This window comes from Hordeum vulgare, chromosome 1H, assembly GCF_904849725.1.
Source record: "Hordeum vulgare subsp. vulgare chromosome 1H, MorexV3_pseudomolecules_assembly, whole genome shotgun sequence".
Taxonomy (NCBI): domain Eukaryota; kingdom Viridiplantae; phylum Streptophyta; class Magnoliopsida; order Poales; family Poaceae; genus Hordeum; species Hordeum vulgare.
In genome coordinates, this window is record NC_058518.1 from 511046655 (window position 1) to 511073118 (window position 26464).

General features: G+C 43.1%; 3 protein-coding genes and 1 long non-coding RNA gene across 4 annotated transcripts; 2 read left to right on the forward strand and 2 right to left on the reverse strand.

Annotated features, from left to right (window-relative positions):
• Positions 1-3157: 3157 nt before the first annotated feature.
• On the reverse strand, positions 3158-3983 carry LOC123421092 (putative polyol transporter 1). The gene is made up of 2 exons (XM_045107495.1): positions 3724-3983; positions 3158-3646 (listed from the first exon to the last, which is right to left on the reverse strand). The coding sequence occupies exons 1-2, from the start codon at positions 3827-3829 to the stop codon at positions 3375-3377; spliced, it is 378 nt and encodes a 125-aa protein (XP_044963430.1). The 5' UTR covers positions 3830-3983; the 3' UTR covers positions 3158-3374.
• A 10843-nt stretch (positions 3984-14826) lies between these two features.
• Positions 14827-16288, reverse strand: LOC123421109. Its single transcript, XR_006619473.1, has 3 exons — positions 16196-16288; positions 15916-16053; positions 14827-15798 (listed from the first exon to the last, which is right to left on the reverse strand). It is a non-coding gene; the product is annotated as an uncharacterized LOC123421109 (long non-coding RNA).
• Positions 16289-21839: 5551 nt separating this feature from the next.
• Positions 21840-24900, forward strand: LOC123402925. Its single transcript, XM_045096897.1, has 4 exons — positions 21840-22094; positions 22283-22494; positions 22596-22696; positions 24540-24900. The coding sequence occupies exons 1-4, from the start codon at positions 21840-21842 to the stop codon at positions 24623-24625; spliced, it is 654 nt and encodes a 217-aa protein (XP_044952832.1). The 3' UTR covers positions 24626-24900.
• On the forward strand, positions 24852-25807 carry LOC123402934 (telomerase Cajal body protein 1-like; the record flags this gene model as incomplete). The annotated part of the gene is made up of 4 exons (XM_045096907.1): positions 24852-24980; positions 25064-25130; positions 25231-25341; positions 25442-25807. Coding segments are annotated over 4 exons (360 nt in total), but the record flags the coding sequence as incomplete, so codon positions are not given.
• Between the last annotated feature and the right edge of the window lie 657 nt (positions 25808-26464).

The following is a 26464-nucleotide window of genomic DNA, read 5'->3' on the forward strand; positions in this document are numbered from 1 at the left end:
GATCCCCCAACACCTTCCGATTCCAATTGCTTAGGGCTCCCAGGACCTCTGCTAATCTGGCCTTAACAGGCGGGTTCATCGCCTTACTCCATGCGCTCTCCACAATATTGTCACAGTCTTCCTCGAGTAGCCACCTCGCCTCGAAGCGCGGTAGCCGTGGGCCTGCAGCCAAACGCCGCATTCTCGGGCTTCCATCCCTTGATAACAACACCGGAGGATGATTCGAGTGATAGGGGTCCCCATTTGTGACTTTATATGCTGAAAACGGGTACACCAGCTCGGATTAGCAACAACACGATCCAGACGCTCTCTAATATATCCATCAACACGGTAGTTTTTATTTCTCCAGGTGAAGACATCACCATCAAAGCCGAGGTCATGCAGGTTACAACAATCTAGGGCATTCCGAAAATTTTGCATCATTCTATGGTCCCGCGGGACACCCCCTGTTTTTCATGGCTAAATAGAATTTCGTTGAAATCTCCCAAGCAGAGCCAGTTGATGATGAAGAGTCTGTAGCAATCTCCACGTCTCCACCTTCTTCTCCGTATGCGACTCCCCATATATCCCTGTAAGACGCCACTTGAAACCATCTGGCTCCTCAACTATGCCATCAATGTGCATCCTCCCCTTCCAACGGACTGTAAGCTTGATTCCTTTCCTCCAGAACAGTGCCAGGCCTCCACTCTTTCCGACGTTGTCCTGCACCTCCATGTGATACAGGCCTAGTTGGTCTCTGAACTTACCCATTCTCCCTCTGTCTAGCTTTGTTTCCGACAGAAAAAGAATGTCGGGGTCCTCCTCCTTCTGTAATTTCAGAAGGCTACGCACTGCCGGGCCATTCCCCAAACCCCGACAGTTCCACGCACAAAGCTTCATTGGGTCTCGCAGGGTTGTCCCAGCAACCCCGTGTTCATAACTGCATCAGTGGTCTGGCCCTGTTCAAGTTTCTGCTTCTTATGCTCTTCCAACTCCTCCGGTACCACGTGGTCACCACCTCGCTTCATCCCAATAAGCACTTCCTGGCAGCCGCCCGTTCCTTCAGTAAACCCCTCTGCAACCTTCCTCCCCCCTTCACTCGTTTGAACGTGCCACCTTTCTTCCCCTTCCCTTTCTGCTCTACTCCCCTTTCCTTTGTAGGATCATGAGCTACCAGAGTGTAACCAGTTCTTGCTCCATCCCCCTCCTCGTCCAGCAGCATATTACGCTGCGGCATCTCCTCATTCACCAACTCACAAGCCCCTGCTGCAACACCCTGCGTGTCACTACAATCCGCACTACCTCCCCCTCCCTCATCGATGCCCATCTCCCCCGTCGGGAAGGCCAGCTGCTTGCCCACCGCCGTCTCCTTAGCACCCCCCCGGTTTCTTAATTGGACTCATAACCTCCTGTCCCTTCTCATCGCTACCAGAACGATCCGCACCACTGCCCCTGTCTTTACGCCAAGACGGGTCGTCGCTCCCTGACAGACTTCAACGGCCCCAACCTGCTGAGCTCTTCCCTCCCCAGCTATGGCCCCCCGCTCCCCATCGTTCCCCCCTGTTTCTGTTTTCCAGGCCTCCCCGTCTAGGGATGAACGCACGTAGCCAGGGGCCAAACTGCGCCTTCTCTCCTTTCTTGAGCTTCATCCCACACACCTTATCAGTATGCCCGATGATCCCACACACATAGCAGAAGTCTGGAAGGTGTTCATATTCAAACGGGCACCAATTCTTCCCACCCAGCATTGCTTCCTTACCATGGTGGTCAACCTGATCCGTCTGCACAGCCTCAGCATCCTCCTCCTCCAGCGTAAAACCCCGCATCAACGGGGCCTTGATATTCATGCGGACCTTAACCCGAAGGAACCTACCCATGGCTTTTCCATCAGCTCCATCTTCCACTTCCTGCACTTCCCCAATCAAGGAACCGATCGCCTCCCCCATCTCATTACACATCATCCCAAGTGGAAGCCTCATGATCCTCACCCAAATAGGAATAGTGTCAAAGCTATAGTCTTCCGGTCTCTTACTCGCAATGAACTCTTTGAAAACCAACAGATCACTCCCACGGCCCCCCTTCTAGTGCCAACCTCTTGCCCGACTCCTGTCCAAACGTGAAGAGAAAGATGTTCTCCCCAACTTCCTTGCACTCCAGACCTTTGATCGGGCACCAAATTCTTCCCAGAGTCTCAGCCATCGCCTCCACAAACACCGGCTTCTCTGACAAAAGCTTCACCAGGGCTTGCGGTTCCACCATTCCCACCTTCCCTGATCCGGTCCATCCGATCTTGACTCCCTTCCGCTCCTTCTCCGACAACTTCAGATTGTGCAGCAACCCTTCAACCTTCTCCATCAGGACACCAAACGAAATCACAAGTACCGAACTAGGGTTTAAGGTGGTGTACGATCGTGGCCCCTAGACCCACGAAAGGCTGAGAGGTGGATGGGTTCGAGGAGATGGGCGGGGGGACCGATCGCACGGCAGCGCAGATCCCCAAAGCAGGGTAGAGAGCAACGACGCAACGGCGGGGCGGCGGCGGCCAGGCAAACCCTAGATCGCCTCCGAAGTCGCGAGACAGGAGACCAACCGTCACCCTACGGACGGACCTCAGGTGCCTGGAATTGTACCAAGCCTAATCTTAGAGTATGGATGTGGGTGCGTGCTGGAGCGGTGCTTCGTTTAACAGTACTCCCTCTGTCAATTAATATAAGTAAATTTCCTCAAAGGAAAAAAACTAATATAAGTAAACACTTTTATATTAGTTGACTGAGGGAGTAGATTTTGTATAGGCAAGGTTAAGGTCCTTGACCGTCCTTGATCAAGGTTGTATGTAGACTTGTAGAGTGACTTTTGTTGTATAGAAGATGAATTAAAAAGGATCAATATTTTATTTTGTGACACATTATCAAATAATACTCCCTCCGTTTTTAAATATTTGTTTTTTTAGATATTTTACTACGGACTACATACGGATGTATATAGACATAATTTAAAGTATAAATTCATTCATTTTGTTTCATATGTAGTCTATAGTTAAATTTTTAAAAAGACAAATATTTAGAAACGGAGGAAGTATAATAGTATGGTTTTGTGCATCGTTTGATGGAGAGGCCCGAGGTTCAACCTGGTTTACGAAGAAGAAAAGGTTATTGTGTAATCGTTGTGTACCAATGAATCCAATTTGGGACGAGCGCTCTTATTTGTCATACATGACAAAACTTTCTGATACATTTTGGCAGAAAATGAGAAAACACAATTAACATCCCCAAAAGCCAGACAGTTTTTAGCATGAAACTCAAAGCAAAGGTACGTAGATCGGTGAATCCATATCCCTTGCATGATAGAGAAACCACCCCCCATTAGCTAGCTAAGCTAGTTGATCTCCACTGCTTTCACCTTGTCTTTGGGTGGCGGCAGCCGAAGCGGCCGAACATGAGCATGGCGTAGTCGACGGCGAAGCTCATGAGCAAGGAGCCGGCGAAGAAGATGGCGGCGGCGATGGCGACGGTGTAGTGGCGGCCGATCCAGTCGGACGTCCTGGCGCCGGCGAAGGAGCCGATGAGCGCGTAGACGCTGAGGATCCCCATCATGATCTCCACCTGCACATCCGTCAGCCGCAGGTCCTCTTTGATGTACAGCGACGCCCCGCTCATCACCCCGACGTCTGGACATGCATGCATGGCGAAAGGAAGAAGACGAGCGTATTGGAAATGTATGTACTCTAGGAGTGTAGGTACGTACCATAGCCGAGGACGACGGTGGCCATGGAAGCCGACACCGCGCATGTGAAGGCGTACATGAAATTGCTCTTCTTCTTGCGCTCCGGGAGCGCAGCAGCAGAAGCCATCCTCGACCGGTCCTTCTTCGTAGCTAGCTAGCTTCTTGTCAGTCAAGTGCCGTACGTGTTGCGTTGCCGGTTGCCCTGCTGGCAGTGCTCCCTCCCTTGCCTCCATTATATACGCGATGCAGCGCAAGGTGTGTTGGGGAAGAAGAAGGTGGATATGATCATGATGTGAAAGAGGCAAGGGAAGATAATTAAAATAAGAGCATTTCCATCACCCGTCCAACTGACGCGCTAAAAAACAGTTTGCAGCGCGTCGTTTTTCTGTTTTGGCTTGGCAGCCAGCTTTGGCTCCCGCAGACATGCTAAAATCCAGCGCCCGTACGTAGCTCCAGCATGCGCGCGAAAATGCAACGCGTGAAAGCAGCCGTCGCTTGTCATATGTTGCATTTTAAACATATTTTGAACATAAAATGAATTTCAAACATCAAAACAAAGACGTGGGTTCACAGCGGGTGTCGGTGTGAGGCCACCCGCCGCCGAGGTCATCCGTGGCGGCATGAAAAGGCCGCGCGCGACGCCGGTGCTTGGAGGAGCGACGGAGGTGAAGCCAAAGCTCCCCCCGCTAGGGTTTGCGGCGGCCGCGGCGACCGCCGCAGCGGAGGGGTCACGGATGTAGGAATGGATGAGGGGGGTGCAGGCGGGGGCGTCCATCGGGTCAGTTCGTCAGCGGCGGCGCGCGGCGGGGCGAAAATGGCGCGGTGGAGAGAGTGCGGCGCGAGCGTTCGAGTGTGCAGCGCGCGGAAGCGGACGCATCAAATAAGCAACGCGCGATGGCGATTCGAACAACGCGTTGTACTTTATATGCCACGCGCGCATTATCGCGCGTCCGCTGAAGCATCTTTTGTTATTGCGCGAGCTAAAAAGACGAATTTTACTATGCGACGCTGTTTTAACGCGGCTGTTGAAGATGCTCTAAGAGGATGCCGATGCAGACATGGAGTGGGAGACCGGGGAATATATGCGCGTGATCGCTTGATATGGAGGCATGATCTTCAGTCCTTTGTCCGATCCCACTCTGACAGCCAATCAATCACTGGTTTGAATGAAGCTTGAGCTAGACAGATGCTTGCTTAATCGCCACCCAAGAGTGGAATAGATACGAGTAATGCTACATCTACAAAGACTTACTTAAAAAGTTTACGTATAAATTGATGTGGAGGCTTGTGGTTGGTAATTAGGGGATGAGAGGCCCCACCCCCACTGAAAATGAGGGGAAGAGAAGAATTAATTTGAAAGGTTAAGTAACCTTTGTAAGTTTTTATATGTCTAGCATTATGGAATAGATACCCTTATCTTACCCAATAACCCTACACCTGCCTAAGGTTCTTATACGTAAACTTACTTGCCCTTTTCTAAATACCCTTCTCCCCCGATTTTAATCTGGGTGGGCTCCAGTCATTAATCCTAATCGAATTAATTATCTCTAAATCATCCTTTACGTTCACGGAATATTACTTGGGTCTAGTTTTTCCCTTACGGAAACAGGAGGCACTCCATTGCCCGGCCTTTTATGGAAACTTTATAGTGGCTTGCAGTTACAGCAGTGCACTGCAACGAGCAATCAGTCACGTCAAGGCCGGGAATGGAATAGATATCCTTTCCCGTCTAGGCTTCTCCACACCTTTCTTTAGCTTTTTTTAGAGGAAAAAAGGAAAGGCATCTAAGCAAGAATCGAGCATGCTGGGGACACGAGTGCACACGATCGAGAAACAACAACAAGGACTAAAAACAACGGAGACAAGTACGTACGCTACACTACAACCACCCACACTCAGCAAACACCTAGAGCAAGAACGAGCACCAAACGAGTAGACAATAGAGGGGCCACCTAACCTAACACACAGAAGGAACACGAGCAGAAAGAAAGAAATTTAGGCCGACTGCTCTGCTTCATCAAAAACAGCCCCGTTCCATCAGCCCTCTTCAAACCTTTTTCAAAAAGAATGTTTGGCTTTTATCCAGCTCCAGCTTTAGGAATGTAAAATTTGATGAAAACAATCTATTTGATTGTATGAGAGGGGAGAAACAAAGGGGTATCGATTCACTGGTGATGATGATGGGTAATTTCGCTCCAACTTCAGCTTCTACAATTTGATGGAGCACCTCCTAAAAAGCCTAATAAAAAACAGGAAGTTGGACTCTAGATTCTAGTTTTTTTGAAGCTGTATATCGTGGAGCTATCCTGTTTGGCTTATGTTTTTTAGATCGGAGCTGAATTTTTTGAAATAGAACAATCCGAGGCCCTTAAGCTGCGGCTGTCAAGATCCATCTTCTCCAACTTCAAGCCCATCTCCTCTCCACGCTTGTCCGGCAGCATCAAGGCAAACAGTTTTGAAAACCACATGTGCACCACCGCAACTAACACCATTCACGAATACGACATGCACTACAGCGGCTGCAGGCAAAAATGAAACAACATTCTTCATGGGAAACAACTAACACCATGGGAAATACACGTCTCATCTTCACTCTTTTCCGGTAGCAGGTCCCTCCACAGTGAAAGGAAAGAAATGGATCTAAAAAAAGACCAATATCGGCCCAAATACAACCAAGAGACACTTCATTTTAATCTATGTGTTTTTTTTTGTGTGTATCCCATGTGAAATATACATTAATGAAATTTTGTACGAGTCTATCTCGAATATGTGCTTAAATGAACATGCTTTTCAGAAAAAGAATTTGCGGAGTGGCAATAGTATTATTTTGTATTTGTATAAAATCACACATACACCAAAAGAAAAAAAATAAATGAAATGAAAATAAAAAAAAACTGAACAATACCGTTCAAAAAAGAAAAGAAAAAAAGGAAACCATAAAAGGGAAAGAACACGGAAGGAAAGAAGGAAAAATATGTAATTAATCCCATGAGGTGAGGTGCTTGTGGTTGTTCGTGCACGGTACATTCAACTAGGAGATCTTCAGTTCAGATCCCTATGTGCAGCTTTAATGTTGGCACTGTAACCAATGCCTAAAGGGGAGGTCCTATACGACGCCTTAAGGGCCGGTTTGGCAAACCGGCACCTCCGGAGCTCAATCTCGTAGGCCGGCCTATATTAAATGTGTTGGTCCTTAAAAATCATAAAATAAATTATAGAATTAAGAAAAAACAGAATTGCGAAAAAAGTTCAACGACTATAAAAAACTTCACCGATTTTTGAAATTTGTTTATGTATTAAAAAATGTTCACAGAATTCGAAAAAGAAATTATTGATTTTTTTAAAAAATCATCAGTTTTTTAAAACAGTTCACTGATTTTGAAAAAAGTTCACGAATTTTAAATTAAGATCTCCAATTTTCAAAAAAGTTCACCAATTAAAAAAAACATCAATTTTCAAAAAAGTTCATCGATTTAGAAAAAACTTCACGAGCTAAAACACAGGTCCTATTTCTAAACGGGCCGGCCAATGCGGAGTGTTGCAGGCGTCGGTTAGCAAAATTTGTTTTTAACTGGCTCCTATGACACTAAAAAAGGATTTCCTCGCCTGAACCGTCGAACTACACGCTTTTTCTTGGGAAGCTCCGAACTAGCAGGGACTGGCCCATTTTTTTGCATCCTTGACGCGAGAGTACGCTAGGGTCGCTATAAGCGACACAAGTCAAGCCAATAGGGGCTCCCCTTCATGCGGTGAAATCATTAATTGAGGAGTGCATCTTTTAAAGATCACTCTCATCTTTCGTGTTGTGACAAGTGACGAACGGCATGCGTGTCACTTGTCGCAACCTGAAAATTATTCTTTTTTTCATAGATACGGTTTTTCAAAACAGTTTATCTCTGATAAATCGTGCGTCCAAATCTTGATCCGTTTTCACAGTTGGATTTCTCGGGTCGAGATCTTCAAATCTAGATCTCATGTTGATAGATTTTGACGAAATTCTTTTATCACGAAAAAAGGATAAAAGCCCGTGTCTCTCGCGGAAAAAAACGTGTTTTTCCTTTTCGAGAGGCACGGGCGTGCCTTTCACGAAAGCAAAACCGTGCATCTCATGGAAAAAACAGAAAACACATTTTTAGCCATTTTCGAGAGGCATGGCCATGCCTCTCGCGAAGGCAAAACCGTGCCTCTCACGAAAGAAAAACCATGCCTCTCGCAAAAAAAAAACAGAAAACACGTTTTTTTCGTGTCCGAGAGGCACTGCGGCGGCTTTTGCAGGAGCAAATCAGCACCTCTCGTGAAAAAAATAGAAAGCACGTTTTTTCGTGCATTTTTTTCATCAAAAAACTAAAAAAGACCGGTGAAAAACTGAAACAACGGCAAAAAAACAGTCTACAAAGCCGAAAACACGTGCGGAATAAAAAACAAAATTCGGAGAAAGTGCTTAGAGCGTGACACATGACGACGACTGAGAACGCGCCAAGCGACGACGCGTGAGAGTGTTTGCTGGGAGGCTCTCGAAGGAGCGCTCGCTAACTAATGGCTCCCTCCATACGGTGGTGTCATCTATTCATTTCCGTCTTGCAACATGTGAGGGTGTTATGGGTCGGCCCAATTCGGGTTCCAGCAGGAGCGGAAAAAAAAGTGTGTTTCCTGTGTTGGTTTTTATGGTTTTTTGTGTGTAGGTTGCAGCTGTCTTTCGTTTGTTCTTCTTATTCTTTTTTTGTACCATCCTTCCTTGGTTTTCTTTCATTTTCCTTTCTCATTTTTGAAAGCATGTCTATCTTTTCCCCGTAGACATAGTACATTTTTCTTGTAGACGCGTAACACCTTTTTGACACATATTGTATATGTTTTAAATATATGATGCATATTTTTCAGATACATACTAAACATTTTTGAAATATGCCTTGAACCATATTTTTAATGGTTGAAAAATATTTTAAAATGTGCAACTATATATTTTACATTGTATGTAAATTTATTTTAAATTTATGAACACTTTTTTGGAACCCTTAAACAGTTTTTTTCATGCCACGTAAAGTTTTACTAGTAGGAAATATTTTTTGAATGATGCAAATATTATTTTACATCGTGTAACATTTCTAAAATTTTTCACATACATTTATGATTTTTATTGTTTTTTTTAATGTCACAAACATGGTTTTGAATGCTTCAACATTTTTTTATTGGTATGCTAACAATTTGTTTACACTGCATAAAAAAGTAATTCATAGTGAGTATTTTACAAATAAGTAAATAGGGTTTTTTGGAATATATGAATTTTTTTGGTTTCCAAAATAATAATCAAATGACCAACAAAAACTAGTGTATGCGCTTTACTTTTGAATATGAGTTAGCCCGTTTAGGACGCTGAGGCGAGGGAGCGTTGTGTCTCACTGTAAGCGAGATAACGATTAAGCCCCTAGCGAGACCTTTTAGGCCCTGTTTGGAACCACAATAGATTATAATAATCTGAATTATGAAGATATATTATATAATCTGGTTTATTAAAATAATCTAGGTGTACATGTTTGGAGGTCAGATTATATAAACTGTAATTCAGGTTTTACATTGCATAATGACCTGTCAGCCCTTTGTTTTTTGAAGAAAAAGGAGGATGGCGGTGACAGGAATATAATTATCTCCAACTTTACAAGGGTAATGGGTCATTGGCAATCCATAATATGATTTTAGCTGGGGTAGAGCAGATTGTGAGTTTTTAATAATCTGTCCATCTAGCTTTTATAATTTACACCATAATCTGTCTTGTTTGGAGACATAATAGATTATAAAAACGGAATTATATAATCTGAATGGTTCCAAACAGGGCCTTAGTAGATGAGGAGGCGACACCTGAAGCGAGCCGTTAATCGGCCAGCCCACTCTAGCACACTTTCCCCCCTTTCTCCTTGGGTTTCTAGCCGTGTTTTCCTCAAGAAATTCAACCGTGGACTTTCTTTTCAAGGAACACGAAGAAAAAAACTATTTTAAGAAATGCATTTTTATATTAAAACTAGCTGAGTGCCCGTGCGTTGCCACGGAATGGTAATAAATATATTAATCGAAACATTTGTTCTTTCAAGAAGTGTATCAAACAACGACAACATGTTGATTCCATCCATACAACAACTATATTGATTATTTAACATACTGGTCATGTCTCTTTAAGAACCATCTCTCCTTTCAAGTGGTAAAATTTGCCATGTCCCCTTTCCCCGCATGCACTTTCATTCAGTTTCATCCACCCTTGTTGTAGCATTTCCGTCGCTTAAAACATCAGTCATCTCGCTGTGTCGTCCCTTGGAAATTTTTGTTAGAAATTAAGCAAGTCTGTAGAATAAACTTGACCATAGATGCATCATTCCTCAAAATACAACATGTTCTGCCATGTAAACTAACGAAACAGAACTGAACAGTTAGCAACAAAAAAGAGGTTAGCAAGGGTTTCCCTTCTCCACGTTGAAAACTAATGAAGAAATATTTCTTGAGCAGGTTTACCACAAATATGGGACACATCCATGTCTAATTATTATTTTGTTTGCAAATTTATGACACCAACCAACCTTCTGTTAACATGCTCTAACATTACTATACTTTTTCAGAACATGAATTTGGTTTGGGAATTTATGATGTTCACTTGTTGAAGTTGGTACAATGTTTGGTTCTACTTTTTTTTTGTAAAATGGTGAAATATAGACAAAAAGAGGATAGATAGAGTAATAGCTTCAACGATCCAAGGTAAATTCTGCATATGCTATGATAGAGAAGCAATAAACTTTCACACCGAAAGTCATGTATATGTTCCCATTACATGAGCTGATGTGACTTGGATGCATTCAAATATCTATCGCATGTTAAGGGTTCAAATCATCCAGGATCTTCCTCTCCTACCACCATAAAAATATCAGACTATATACAACAGTATTGTAGATGCACACACTCAAAAACAACAAGGAATTAGTTATACCTTCAATATATATGTTAGTGGTCTTCTGGTCATGGTGCATCATGGGAGGCTCGATTGGGTGTTGGTAAGCTAGCGTTGCAACTTGCATCGCCGACATTGAGGCGGAGTGACCATGGCAGCACCAAATGTACTGCGTGGTGGCAGTGCAAGTGGTCGGCCACGGTGATGTAGGGGGCACGTACTTGTACACCAGCACCAGTTCAGCTGCGGTTGGACATGCAGCCATAGAACATGACAAGGTTCAGGTGGTGCATCCGCGACTGGATCTTCGCCTAGTTCATGAGCTGCTGCATGTGTTGGCAGCTGTTGTTGTACAACCACTTCACCACTACTGCCCGCCTGTCCTATAGTTTCCTTGAACACCACATAAAAATCCTTCATCGTTAGCAAGTTGATCCATGTCAAACTCGAAGGAAATAGCAAGAATGTGCCGATTATTTACCTTTGTACATGGTGCCTAAGCCGTCGCATGGCCTCCTCCAGCCCCTTGTAAGCAAATTGATGTGTCTGCAGCTTGTGGACGCTGCGGGACTCCAAGCCTCTGCCACCTCTAGAGCGGGGTGTCCCACCTGAGTTATTGTACTTGAGGACCCCGGACGAGGAGGTCACTTGTATTGCCTCCTCTTGTACTGGAATGACACAACGATGAGAAGCGCAGACATAACCAAAGCAATTGCAAAGCTTCCTGGAGTGGGAAACGGGGATTAAATTAGATGAATAGAGAACCATGCACATTGTGCTTGAATTTGTAAGAAAAGAAAGATAAAAACACTTGACCAATGCTAGAATTGGTCCATGTGAACGATGGATTTCGGTAAGAAAACCACTGATAAATATGGTAGTTACATTTCATGTGCTTACTATTGCTATTGCCTTCTGTTTGTTTTTTTGGTCTTGCAAGATCAAAAACCAATGTAAAAAATGACTATATATAAAAGGAAATCCTGCTAGGAATAGACAAGTTCTATCTCTAGTCAGACACGATTTGATTTAAACAACACGTGGAGTAGTGAACATGCTGAATTTTGAGCATTTGAGGGAATTGTCCAGTTCATACTTTATAGTACTATACCTATCTACCTTGTTGTCATAATCCTACTTAATTTGTTCTGATTTCATATAGTCAAATATTCTTACATACTTGTAGATGAAGTGTCACGTTAAAAGAAGAGAAGTCTTCCCTCATCAGTAAATAAACTCTTCAGAAATTAGGACATCTCAAGGCTGATTAGATCAGTTTAAAAAAAGGTTGATTAGCTCAATCGAACATCGCCATTGACCAATCAATTACCTCTTCTTAGATCAATCAAGGGTACCTGAACCTGACGAGGGAGTAGGACACGACCCACTAGCCTGTCCGCTAGAGCAGAAGCACGTGTGATCATCCGACACCCCGCCGTCGTATCTATTGTTTCCTCCAGCAGCCTGGCACTCGCCGCACCACCCGATGTTGGCCTTCGATCTCACCAAGAACCCCGCCTTGATGACGTCCCCGACGGTGGCGTTCCCGGCGACCAGTGCACCCTTCATGGCCGAGATGTACGGAACGATCAGAATCAAGCTGCACCTGCACAGTGCACACATGCCGCACCACGTACCACACTAACAACGACGACGATCTGGCGCTGTTGCAGTTCACGTAGGTTGTAAGGAACCGGTTCCTGCAGTTCATGGTGGCGATGATCTGGCGCTGTTGCGACCAGGCTGCTTACCACCTCTCCTTATATGCCTCCGCCTAGATCTCCTATGGTTGGACGCGATCTGGAGTAGTGCAGGTAAGAGGTAGGAGTGCAGAATTTCTTGATGGGACTGGATCCCACCACCGAGGGCCTGGACCGCAACCGCGGGGCGGACGAGAGGGGATAGTCGTTTGAGAAAAAAAATCTCAGGAGCAGCGAGAGAGACGGCATGGGAGCAACGGGATGCGGGCTGCGTGCGTGTGGGATGTGCGTTTGCGGGTTGATCGTGGTTCTCTTTTTTGAGTTTTTTTTACGACGGGGTGGAAAAAGCGATTGCTGGAATCTTCAAGGGGAGGTGGAAAGGAGGTCGAACCATCACGACGTTCTATCCTGCTTTAATAGTAGAAGAGATTAAGTATGTACTAAAAAGAGGTCACCGTAAACTGTTAAAAGTTCATTCTATGTGAAATAAATTCATTGTGTACATGTTCAATGTATGTTTGAACCAATTTCCATCGTATTAAAAAATGTTTAGTGTGTATTCAATTTTTTACTATAAATTACAGAAATATTTACAGTACTGAAAATATAAAAAGTAAAAAAACGTAAAAAAAACTAGTAGAGAACCCAACCATAAAAAAGAGAATGAAAAAGCAAAACAAAAAACCTAAAAAGGAAAAAAATGCATCGCTAGCGAAGGAAACAAAGTGACCACATGCGAACCCTGGAACTAGGACGACCCACATTGCTCCATGGCATGTGTCACGCCCACTAGTTGGCGCGTGCGGGTGTCAATTAGGGTTTGACATGCTCGGCCATCTAGGCGGCAAGGTGTGCATCAGTCATGACTCTTTAATGGTGGGTCTATGCCTGCAACTCGATGGTAAAGGTGTGTCAGGTGACGGAGGTGGCTATCGTCGTAAGGTGCTACTAGCATGACGACCTCTTTATATACTCCCTCCGTTACTAAATATAAGACCTTTTAGAGATTGCACTATAAATACATACGGATGTATATAGACATATTTTAGAATGTACATTCACTCATTTTGCTCCGTATGTAGTCTTTTAGTGAAATCTCTAAAAGGTCTTATATTTTGGAACGGAGGGAGTAGGATATATAGAAGCTCCCGATGCGCCATGTTCGATTAAGCATTGACTTGTCAAGATTTGGCTTTAACCTATGAGCACAAGCATGGCATGGAGTGTTGCTGTGTCGCCTCCGCTCACCTCGAAGGAGTGGAGGAGATGTGATGAGAAAAATAGTACTCCCTCCGGCCCGTATTACTTGTCAGTGGTTTGGTATAGAGTTGTATTAACTTTGTTACAAATCAACGACAAATAGTATGATTGGAGGAAGTATTTGTTCCCTGTCTTGATCGATTGATGGCCACCTGTACGTCAAATGGTATCGAAGAAAGAGTGGTGATCACGCACACATGCACGCATACAACGACAATATCATCGAGTCGGAATCGCATCGCATGGCCTCCCACTCGGCCTCCTTCTTTTATATGTTGCGCTCCCTCGCATCTTCTTCCTTAGACTATGCACACCTCCCCTAGAAAAAAAGACTATGCACACCTCGTGAAGCAAAGATTGGTTGCAAGAACATCAGCCAGACAAGGTGATAGTTCAAAAATGTGTGAGTGAAAGCACTTTTAACGTTTGTATAGAATAGTTCTGCATCCATGCGACAAGGAGGTCTTGCCTCGCCTCGCACAAGTATGTACATTTGGTATTTCACCAATAATCACTCGATTTTTGAGAAAATAATAATAATAACTAGCACAAATGCATGTGCATTACAACGGGAGAAAATATCAGTTCCTATGAATCATGGTTGGCTAGGTCGAGGACAACGGTAGTCGATCACAAAATAAAAGATGCATTATTTGAGGATCAAGACGTCCAGCTTAGGACATGGTTATGATTTGAAGTAAATTGATCTGACTGATAATAAACTATGAAAACTTTTGAGCCCGTGAATTGCAACGATAAAAGAAAAATTGGCCCGTACTAAGATTTAGTGAGAATTATTTATCAAAATACATCCACAATTCATGTAAATTTAGTCTTTATCAAAATATGTAGAAATATGAATGAAATGTTTTCAGCAGTTACCTTGTTATTTCATTTTGAACATTGAACTGGATTTTTATTGAGTAAAAATAGATCCATAAAGTTAGACATATACTATGGAAACTTTAAATATGCGATGAATCTTGAAATTCACAATCACGTGTTTGTAGTTCAACCTAAATTTTGACCACATTAGAGTTTATGATTTTAGGAATATAAATCTGAACTAAATACTATTGAATTTTTTTATTTGGACTTCGAGTAATTTTTTGATTTCACAAAAAAAAGTCAATCACTATGAAACTTCAAAATATTCTAATATTTTTTGTGGGGATCCAGTTTCAAATTTTAAACAAACAAAACAAGAAAAGAAAAGGTTCGAACAGCGGCAGTTAACTTTTGTTTTTTGCGGGTAAAAAGAGCAGCAATCAAGTTAACCTAAATAGCGGCAGCCAAGGCCCAACTCCTAATATATACTAGTAATCGTGTACGTGCAACGCACGTACTGTGATTTAAAAAAAAGACTACATAGTTGGTGATTCCTTGCTGACCCCTCTTCTCTCAAGAAAAGGGAGAGGAGAAATCCCATTACATTATATTTTGCAGGACATAATACACACAACCAATTTTCAAAACCCCTAATAAGATTGAATTGGTAACCTCTCAATCTAAGATTCGAGCAATTAGTACACTTATGCCAAGATCAATTTATACTCCCTCTGTTCCTAAATATATGTCCTTTTAAGGATTTTACCACAGACTAACGAAGTAAAATGAATAAATCTACACTCCAAATTATGTCTATATACATCTGCAAATAGTTCGTAGTAGAATCTTAAAAATGACTTATATTTAGAAGCCGGGGAAGTACATAAATAATAACATGTTGTAGACACTTGGATATTTTGCGGTGGTCATTTAGCGATACACGGAGATTTGCCTATTTGAGGATGCCATGTGAACTTTGAGCAGACCACGACTAAATCACAACCAGACCGTGAGACGGCGTGGGGTTGTGCAATTAGCGCTAACGAAAACTGTTTAATTTCGTTACGAAGTATCCAGACCATTGATTAAGTGTTTAGAGGGTCCAGATTGTCAGTTGGATTTGTCCTCTCGTGCTTTTTTAGTGGTAGTAGAAGCATTTTTCTGAACACAAATATAATCTTCTCATATATGCAATTAATGATAATGTCCACTGGCTACAAATCTAGTATGGAGATGTTCAAACAAGAGATATCTGGTGTTTTTCTACTCTGGTCAGCAGTGAGTAAACGTGCGAACTGGACAACACTAAAAAGGGTTACATATTTTGTACATTTCTTCGCATTTTTCATCAGCCTTGAGTATCTCATCTGAGTGTGAGGGCTGTAAGCAATTTCGTCATGTTAAATATAACAAACAATTAACACATTTTAGGAATTATTCCACAAAAAATTCAGATTAGTGTCAAGGAACCGATAAATGAAATGGCACAAAAAGTACCTCTAGGTTGTCACCATTTTGATGGCCCCTATCGTTTCCCTCGGAGGGAATTAAGCCGAATACATCATCAATATAGGCAAAACTAATAGTCGTCCCAGTGTAATTTACAGCTTGAGCAATAAACCTTTTTAATTCTATCTGCAAATATGGTTTTCAGTAAGCACACATATGAGTAGTTGAACGAACAAATGGATGCTAGAGAAACCAAGCAGTCGAGATTTTAACAAACCCGTAGGAATGATCGTGCACGGGGGAGGATGACTTGAAGATAATCCGTAACTGAAGTTTCGAGGAACTTAAGCCACATGGATTGTATTCCCAAACAACACCGATGAAACTGCAACACAGGACCAAATGAAAAGTTAGTGTGATAAAAACATTATTATAGGCTTAAAGGTGAACTAAGGAAGAAATGCATCTAAAATTTGTGGTCAACAGTCAACACACTGTGGTCATAACAAATCCAAAATTGTTCTCCACGGAAAAAGAAGAATTTTGAGACTTGATGTCATCTTCATTGCCATAATGAGAACCTTCTCTCACAGGAAGAGATTAAGGATAGCACTGAAATCTGCAATATCCATTTGAAAACACAAAGATACAGGTACACTACTCACTGATACTTGAAAGCATTTGCAGAATGCCCTAACGTGTGATCTCACACTCTGTTGGTTCCAATATGTGTGTCAGTATGACACGAGGATGGACAAGATAGCAGTGTGATGCTCTTCTCTACTGAATGATGTAACGAACATACAAAGACTCACAAATCAAATTATCAGTTTCATCCTGAATTAGCATATCTAACAGACATACTATAGAAGACAACCATCACTCAGTTAGGCCAGGATCACCATTTAGGAATTAATAACAGCCTAACATGCAGAGTGATTGCCATACCGAGTTTCATAATTGGTTGTTCATGCAAATCTGAATCTAGTGGGCACTTCCCCTCTGCAAGCATTTGCATAGTCTTCAGCCAGGTGGGGTGCAGCTTCCTTGTGAGGACATATGAACTTGTCCATGAATACCTTCTCGCTGATACAGAGTATACAGTAGTAGTCCCGGTCATGGTCTAGAAATCCATTTTCCTTGAGATACCTTACAACGTAGTAACGGGGCCTGAGCCGGCCCTCTAGACTGTACGTGAGCATTATCGGTCGGTGAGCAATGTATGCCGGTTCCAACCCCACCTCGGAGATAAGGAACTTGTATTTGCTCTGCAGCGAGTCCTCGGACCTCGTCAGCAAAGATGGAGCCCTAGAAAAAGCAGCGCCCACCTCGGCATCGGACCACCCGAACACTTTCTTCAACTGCTCTACCTTGGTGGTTATTTTCTCCTCGCTGAGGAATGCAACAGCTTGCAGCGCATGTCTGAACCATAGAATTCAGCCATCGCGGATACCATAGAATTCCCACAGCCATCGCGGATACGGGTGAGCGGCGCGGGCGGCGCGGGCGAGCGCGGCGAGCGAGCGGGGTGAGCGAGCGGCACAGGCGGGGCGAGCAGCACGGGTGAGCGGGGCGAGCGAGCGGCACGGGGGGCGCGGCGCGGGCGGGGCGAGCGGCAAAGGCGGCGCGGACGGGGCGAGTGCGCGGAGGCGACCGAGCGGAGGGTGCGGCCGTTCGTGGGGAAGCTGTGACGAGCGGTTATAGAGAGGACGTGCAATCTTACGAGGTGCGAGGCTGAAAGGTTCGTTAACAACGATTTTCGTCCATTGATTATGTGCTTAGACGGCTGAGATGGTGAGTCGGATCTGTCCTCTCGTGCTTTTTTATAATACAGATGTCCCCGCTGTGAACGAGTACATCAGCACTACACCATATCTTGAACCTCCTGGCAGTGCGAGTAGCTGTGTTTGTGCCCCTAAACCATGTACGTTGCGACGCCACATCCTACAGTTAGCCCAGCACACAAATGCCCGACCATAACAAAAAATCTTTGAAAATGACGGTGTCTGCAATGGCATGAGCGGGCCAAGGCAGTCCATCACGAAGTTGCACCAACATGTGCTCAAAGTGGAGTTGTTGGACTGGCAAAGCTCGGAGATGAGCCATACGTGTGCGGGTCGGGGTTGCCGTCGACGTTGTTCGTTCAGTTGATACGGGATGCAGCCGGCGGGGTTGGCCATGTTGAGCTGTGTCCAACAAGCCGAACGCGGACACGTAAAATATTTAGCGTCACGCCTAAAAAAAAGTCACATGTGAACACACAGAGCCCAATCAGCGTGAAGTGCAAAGTCCTAGGTGGGCTCGTGGGCTGGACACAACGCGAAAGAAAAAAGGTTCACCACATGTACTGTAGGTTAATAATTACAAAAGTGGAGGAACCTTTTATAAAATAGCATGACGGATTAAGAATATCTATTTTTATTAATAAATTATAAAATATAGATATAGATAATAATAATAATAATAATAATAATAATAATAATAATAATAATAATAATAATAATAATCGTATAAATACTCTGATTGTCGACATGTTACTAGTCCTAGGTCGAACTCCATGCCATGATCGGAGACAACAGTAGCAATACAATGATGCACTTCCCGATGAGGAGCCGACGTTTTTGCCGGTTAAGCGACCTTTATTGTTGAGTAATGTGATTGTTTAGAAAACATAGATATGATAGGATTTGTTCCTGCCTTGACTTGTACTTTAAGATGATCATGTACTCCTATATATATGTCCACGAGGCACAAGCAATACAACAACTATTCCACCAATGCCTCTATTCCCGTTCAACATTTACCATATGTCTGCCTCTTCCCTGACGAGTGCGGACGACCCGCTCATGCCTTGATGAGGTTGTTCAATCAGCAAAACGTCGACGATCAACGTTCAATTTAGGCTTGCTCATCCGGGTCTACCCACTAATAGAAAAGGGCCCTACAACCATAGCAGATTCACATTTCCCTGACCTCCTCTCTCTCGCACCTTCTTCGTCGATACACACACAAGGAAACAAGATCCTTCCTCGTGAAGCAGAGCTCAGCTCCTAGAACCTCTACACGAGGAGCTGCTTGTCGCATCGCCTCCATGTCTGTCTAATCTTCAAGCAGAGTGTGTGTCGACCTTGTTTCCTTGTGCGTGGATCGAGGATGGACCTTGTTTCCTTGTGTGTGTTAACAAAATCTTAATTATAGCATGGCTTTTTTGAAGAAGAGTTTGCGTGTGTGTTAACAAAATCTTAATTATATATAAAAGTTATTAGAAATCTAACATCTTGGTCAGTCCACTTGGCTTCAGTTTCAACATTAGATTTTGGCTCTAGCCTTTCCAAACGTGTGATCACATAGGAAACATGAGAAACTCTAGCCCACGCAAACTCATCTCTCACAAAATTGGCGTGGAAATGTGCCTTTATGGCCCGAGGGAGAGGAACTAGATGTGTGGTAGGTTCGTGTCCATATTCATCTTTCTATTAATCATAGCTTGAATTTGAGTATGTCCACTTTATATATAAATTAATTAATTTGAGTATGTGTATCGAGGCAGTAAGTATATATTAGTTAGAAAAAACTAGTCTTAGGAAGACCAATATTGTGACTATGTTTGCAACTTCTTTTTCCGTTACCACAGATGTTAAGAATATTGCCATTACTACATTTATGAAAACAAAAATTACAAATCTAGCATTGCCAATGCGAATATAAATTTCACAGTTTGTAAGAGACATGTAGTGTGTTCTTATATATGCAATCAAGTTGGATAATATTTTAATTGGATTATTGAACAAAACACTCACATCTGATAAAACAAATCATCAACTCGTATTATGCATGGGAAATGTCGACACTAGCTTCAAATTCCAAAGTTACAAGATATCACCTACTTGGCTAATTTTTATCGGACTATACAATGCATAATACTATGGAAAGCCATGTTCTGTTCCCAAGCTCATTTGAGCTCGGGATGAACAGTAAGTTTGAAAATAAATGAAAAACATATTATTATTATTTTTTTGGGTGCAACCATTGACAAAAGTTCTTGGTGCTTGTAAAATTTCATCAAAAATTACATTCTACACAGAAGTCGTGAAAAAAAAATTAGTACTCCAAAATGTTATCAAAATAACACTTTTGAAGCATCAATTTTGTTATCTTTGCCACGACTTCTACAAATGTTATTTTTAACGAATTTTTGTAAGCACTGAGAACTTTTGTCAATGTTTGCACAAAAAAAAAACAATTTTTTTGAACATTTCTTGATGGTACTGTTCACCCGAGCTCATTTGAGCTCGGGTTCAAAAACATCACATCCACTATGTAGTAATGTACTCCCTCCGTCCTAAAATAAATGTCTCAAGCTTAGTATAACTTTATAGTAAAGATAGTACAAAGTTAAGAAAACTTATTTTTGAACGGAGGGAGTACTTTAAACCGGGAGATAGTGTGAGGGATTGTGTGGTGATGGATTAGAGCATCATGCCCCTATATATTGCATCCTAGACCTGAATACAATATGTGCATTTACTTTTTTTATTAATTGTAGATCTCAATGCATCTCTCTGTCGTGCCAAGATCCCTTAGGGTGTGTTTGGTTGCATTTTTATCTCAACATAGTTGTTCTCTCTTCATGTATGCTCATCTCAGCATCCCTCATCATGCATACTACTAGTGTATTTGTGTTGAGCTAATGTGGACTCATACACCCTTCGTATACTCTATCAAACACCAAAAAGTGGGTCGAGAAGGGAAATTTTGACTGATGCACCCTTCATACATCCTACGAAACACACCATAAGTGTAGCTTGGATGGTTAGGTTCGTTGTTGTGGAACTAGTTCACCAAGGTTTAAGTCCTAGATTTGACAGTAGTGCTCATATTTTCCTAAATGTACTACATGCTTTCCCGTGATGTTCATTCTATGGGAGAAGACATTTCCGTCGATTACGAGGCGCCTGTAATACTTCATCAATCTCAAGATATCAAGCCGCCTCAATATCTCGGAGGTGCTCATAAATGTAGGGTGTGCTCGTGGGGTAAGCATATACACATATGTTGGGCATCTATACAAGTTGTACTATGTTCATTTTTTTTATTTATAAAACTTGGCATCCCTTAGAGCATCTATAGCGGACCCCTTAAAAATTGGCTCGTACAAACGCGTATAAGGGACACTGTAAATGGTTTTTTACGTTGCGAAATTGCCCTGGGCATAGCTGACCCCGTAAAGAAAACCGTATCTCATTATAGCCTTTTTTTTCTTTGTTCCTCCCGTCCTCACGAAGCCCGTCTTCGACCACGGCGTCCCTCGCCCGAGCGCCCCAGACTGCCCCGGTGCGGCCCGCCTCGCCCCGACGTCTCCCGTTCCCTTGTAGTCGGTGACGTCGAGGAGCAGCAGCCGGGCCTTGTAGTAGTGCGAGAGAGCCTTGGCAAACGACTGCAGGTAAGCCTCTGCAAACATACATGAAGCAGCAGTTGGTCTTGATCAACCATGGAGCAGGGCAAGGGGTGGAAAGAAATGATGTTGATGATGGTGGTGGCCGGAGGGAGGGCTGACCGGTGGGGCCGGAGAGGAGGATGGCGCGGCTGGCGGCGGAGAGGTTCCGGATGTGCTTGGACAGGCCGGCCTGCTTGAGGTGCACGAAGGCCACGCTGATGAGCACCTCCTTGGTCTGCTCGCTGCAACACACGCATCAAAAATACATCACTCATCTCAACTCAACTGAATTTTACTCCAAAAGATTGAAAGGGCCTACTTGCCATTTTTTTTAATTGTGAATTGTGATGCTTTAAGCTTGCAAATCAGTAACGACCTGTATTGGTTGTACATGTAGGCTAATGTAGGCTGAAGGGACCAGGGGGGCGAAGCAGGCTGGAGACACCTATACGCTACTAAAAACATCCTCTCCCTCATCTCCCCCTTAAAAGAGAAGAAGAAGAAAAAAAGAAAGGCAAATCGCAGATTCAAGGCGATGGCGGCGGCGATGCGACTTGCGGCCAGGCGGCTCATGGGCGGCCAGCGACCCCAGGCGGTTTACAAATCCGTCCTCTCGCCGCTGGTCGAGGAGGAGCATCGCCGGCTGATTCCAAGGCTCATCAGCGGCGGCCGACCGGCCTATTTCCCTGAGAGATCTATGTCTCCCGGCGGCGACGGTTGCAAAAACTTTTCCGGCGCCCGCTACGCTGACGCCGCTGCACGCCCACCGAACGGCAACACCGCCCTGAAGGTATACCATCCAAGATCCACAACTTCTTTTATAATGGTTTTTAGAATATATTTTTTTTAATATGTATGTCCGTCCATCCCCTGCTGAATTTCTCTCTCATATACTTGTTCTGCAATTAAATGTCGCTGTACTAAATGGACCGTTTTCCACTGGTTAATTAAAAAACTCATCTCCGATCTGTCCGCCAGCAACCTTGTGAAGAACCTGTGCCAGAGCTTGACCCAGAGAGAGCATGGGCCTATCGGCAGTACTGCGAGATTGAGACCAAGAAACACGAGCTCTTCTACCTGATCGCTGAGTTGGACAAGAGGCACCCATATCGTAGGTATACAGGAAAAAACATGGAACTCCTCTTCCATCTTTTCGGGCACGTTGATCCTAATCCCAGCGATCCCCTCTGGTATGATCATAATCCGAAAGAATTTTAGTGCACACAGATTAATAATTTGCTATTCTTAGTTGGTACATATCTAACTTTCTATAATATCTGGGTCCTTGTAGGTGCCGCGCTGATGCAAGAGAAAGACTGAACAATCGTCTGCTATATGGAATGTCTGCAGCGATGGCCACTTGGCTGTATTTCGATTGGGAGAGTTGGAGAAGTATGTTTGCCTTTCTACTTGGAATTGGTCACTAGATTTCACTATGTCATAGACGGGAAAATAAAAGATTTCACTGTGTCATGAGTCCAGATATTGTAAGTGGAGTAAATTTCGTTGTTGGCTAAATGTCCAGGAATCGACTTCTTTTTTTGTGTGGTCTCTTTCAACGAAGTACACTGTCTATTGGCTGTGCACTTCTTTTAGCAGCTTAAAAATAAACTGGCCCCTTTACAGCTTCTTTCATAAGTTGTCTCCTCTATTCGTCGGGGTCATGTAGGCTATAGTTATGGGATAATTAGTCCATAAGCTCCAATGCATAGGGAAGGCAGCTTATGAGAGAAGCTGGGGGCTTATGGACCTTGCATAGAGCATAGATGCAGATGCCTCCGTAGATTTTAGAGCTGCAGCTTTTTAGCACTGTTTGGAAAAGTTTAATTTATCTCAGTGTTGTTTACAAAATGCAATTTCCTGAAATTTGGCCAACAAAAAATGACTTCAAAAAGTTACTCAAGCACTATAGTATTGTTTGGTCCGGATCCTTTGTAAGTTTGTAAACGGAATAATTAACCATCATTCATCTAAATATGTGAGTGGATGTTGTAAGCCTAACTCTCCAGTATATGTATTTGACAAAAAAACTAACACAACTGGGGTTGGAGTCCCACTGAACTACAACTTGTATAATTTTGATTGAAAACTACTAGTTTTCTCGTAATTCGTCCCTAAACGCGTTTATGACATAGGATCCACTTGTCAGGGGTGACATAATGGCAAATTCAACTCCGTTTATTTTGACCATTGTATTTACCCAAATTCAACGCAGCAACACTGAATCTTATCTAGCTAAATTTAGTGTAAATTCAGTGTCAAAACATGTCTAAATTCAGTATCAAAACATTTCACTCCGGAGTAAGAGAAGGATTTTTGTTCTATTTATGAAAATATAAGAGGAACATTTTTTACTCCGGAGTGGCTGAAGATGTGGTGCAGTGGCTGCATCTTTCAAATGTCTGGATGCAAAAGGGGTGATATGGTGCATCCAGGCAGATCTTGTGGTATCCATGGATAGTGTACTATGGAGTAATTGTGGATTCTAAATCCTTGAGTCTCTGCCTGCAACTTGCTGGTCTCATATGAGTCATGGGCATGCTTGATGCAGAATTGGCCAGTGTAAACTTCAGTATGCATTCTTGTGTGGTACATAAAATGAGTATTCTCAAATTATTCAGTCAAAACATTACATGATGTTTTGGTGATCTTGTTTTGTAACTGTACCGAAGTGCTCTAGACACAATTTCTTTATTGGATTCCCTGTAATAACATAAGGATGTTATATTGGAGAACATCACAATCTGATACTAAACCAATTCTTTATTTACAATTAATTGTGTATCCAGACATGATTTTTTAAAGTGCAGAAATAAACTAGACATGGTTAGTCTGAGGTATTCCTGGATGTTTTTTCTTAGTTTCTATCTATTATTTTTTGTCTTTTGAGTTATGGCGGTAAAATCACACACACGAATCTTCGTGTAAAATCAATGGCGTATGAGTTAGATAAGAACTACACACTCCCTTAAAAGAACATACAATTGCCCACTAGACATACTTTGCTAATGGTACGTAAAGAAGAGATGATCAGTTGAGCACCAATCACATGGAGAATTTATTTATTTTTTATTTTGCTTCAGTAGAGAATGCATTTATTTAATCATTTAACATAAGAAATACCTTTAGTAGTATTCCGTATCCAAAATATCTAGCCTGGCTTGTTTTTACTGTTAAATCTGCTGGCCAAATGTTGTAACTGATCTGATCTGGTTTGTCCTTTGCACGAATTCAGGAAGGTCTCGAGTCCAAATACTGTATTCTCCTCGAGATTACCGAGCTGAGGGCACTTCAGGTCATTATGTACAAATACCTCTTTAGATCATTATGTAGAGTTGGAATTGGTCATCGTGGAAATTGTTTACAAGTAAGTATTTAAACACATTCTACTTTACTTCCAAAATTGCTTAGAATAAGTATAATTAGTTTGTTGGATTTGGGAAGTGGAATTGATAGGTTAATCTGTCTTATTTTAAGTGGAGTCATATTCTTCTGACTTCTGTCAAACTCTTCCCATTTTCTGTGTGTGGAATCCCTTCATTAGGTTGTACAAACTCTTCCCATTTTCTGTGTGTGGAATCCCTTCATTAGGTTGTACAGATCGTGTGATACTACTAATCGAAGAGTACAATTTGATGTTGAGCCCTGTGGCAAGCATCTTGCCACTGGTGGGCAGGTTTGCTTCTCATGTTTTCTGTTCATTTTCGTTCTTATTCCAAACCATTGAACCTTTGAAACATGATTTTTGTGTTCCGACAGGACGGCATGGTCCATATTTACGACCTTCAAGGTGGCCAGTGGGTGACAGGCTTCCAAGCAGCTGCTGGTATATGTTTCTAAATTTCTGTCTATAGAGAGGTTTACATAATATATATGCAATTCTTTTATGGTACAACCCATGTGATTTTTTATCTCCTTGATCTTAGATACTGTCAACGGTTTCTCCTTTCATCCATACCTTCCTCTTGCTACAACATCATCTGGGCACAGAAGATTTGGTATGCAAGATGAATTCGAAGAGGAATCGAGTTTGGCAGGTGTGTGTGAATGTTCTAGACTTCAAGCATTCAGAATATGTTTATGTTGCTTCAATGGCAGGTGCTACACACTTCTTTATGATTTATCTTGCACATTTAGACGATGAGAAATGCTGCTCCGTCTGGAAGTTTTCTTGCTCACAAGAAGCTTGAAACAACATCAAGCCCTAAGCTATGGAGGGACAGGCGAACATTTTGGACTGCAGATGCTGGAGGTACATGGTGTAGTGACATCGGGCTATAGCTATGGGTGAGCAAGAACTGGATGCAGACCGCTAAAACGTGAACTATACCGTTGAGTTACTAGAGAATTTGCCGGCTTATCCTGTTCCAGGCACACAACTTACCATGCTGGGTAACAAGCTCGTAAAGCATGATAGTACGATTGTTTTTTGGGGGATATGAGCTGATATTTTTATCATGGCATGTAAAGATGGTATTTGTGTGCATAAACACCTTGTATGTCGGTCGATTAGGCCCCATTCAATTCGAAGTCTTATTCACCAATGTCTCGTCATTTGCAAGTTTTTGCTCGGAACTCGGTTTGCTCTAACTTTCCACATGCCCAGGGCTCAGGTAGCGTGCTGGACCGGGTCTCCAGGGCACGATCTGACGCGGGCCTCGCACGTGCGGGGCGCGTACGCGCGTGTGGTGGCCGCGACGAGAGCGGGCGGGGCTGGATCGTGTGCATTGGAGAGGGGGGGGTTGTTCCCGACGCGAGCCCTGGGTATAAAATCTGAGTGGGGTGTGTTGTAACCTGGTGTGGGTGTCGAGTTCGTGCTCGGAATAGAAGCCGTGGTTGCGGCAATGCGTCGGGAGAAAATACCCACCATGTCCATGTGCTCTCCTTCCTCCTTTCTTCTCCGTTCGCCGTGGAGTAGCGCGGCGAGGCAGTGCGTGAGCGAGCGAGAGGTGCCAGGGCAACAACAATGACACAAACCTATCTGTACTAATGGTACTTGTATTTTTTAAAGATTTTTTGATATATAAAAATTGAATTTTGGATTTTTCAGTCCATTGTTTTCATCCCACATTATTCGATTATACGTGCGTTGCACGTGCACTGTTACTACTGTGCTTAGACGGCTAAGATGGTGAATCGGATATGCCCTTTCGTGCTTTT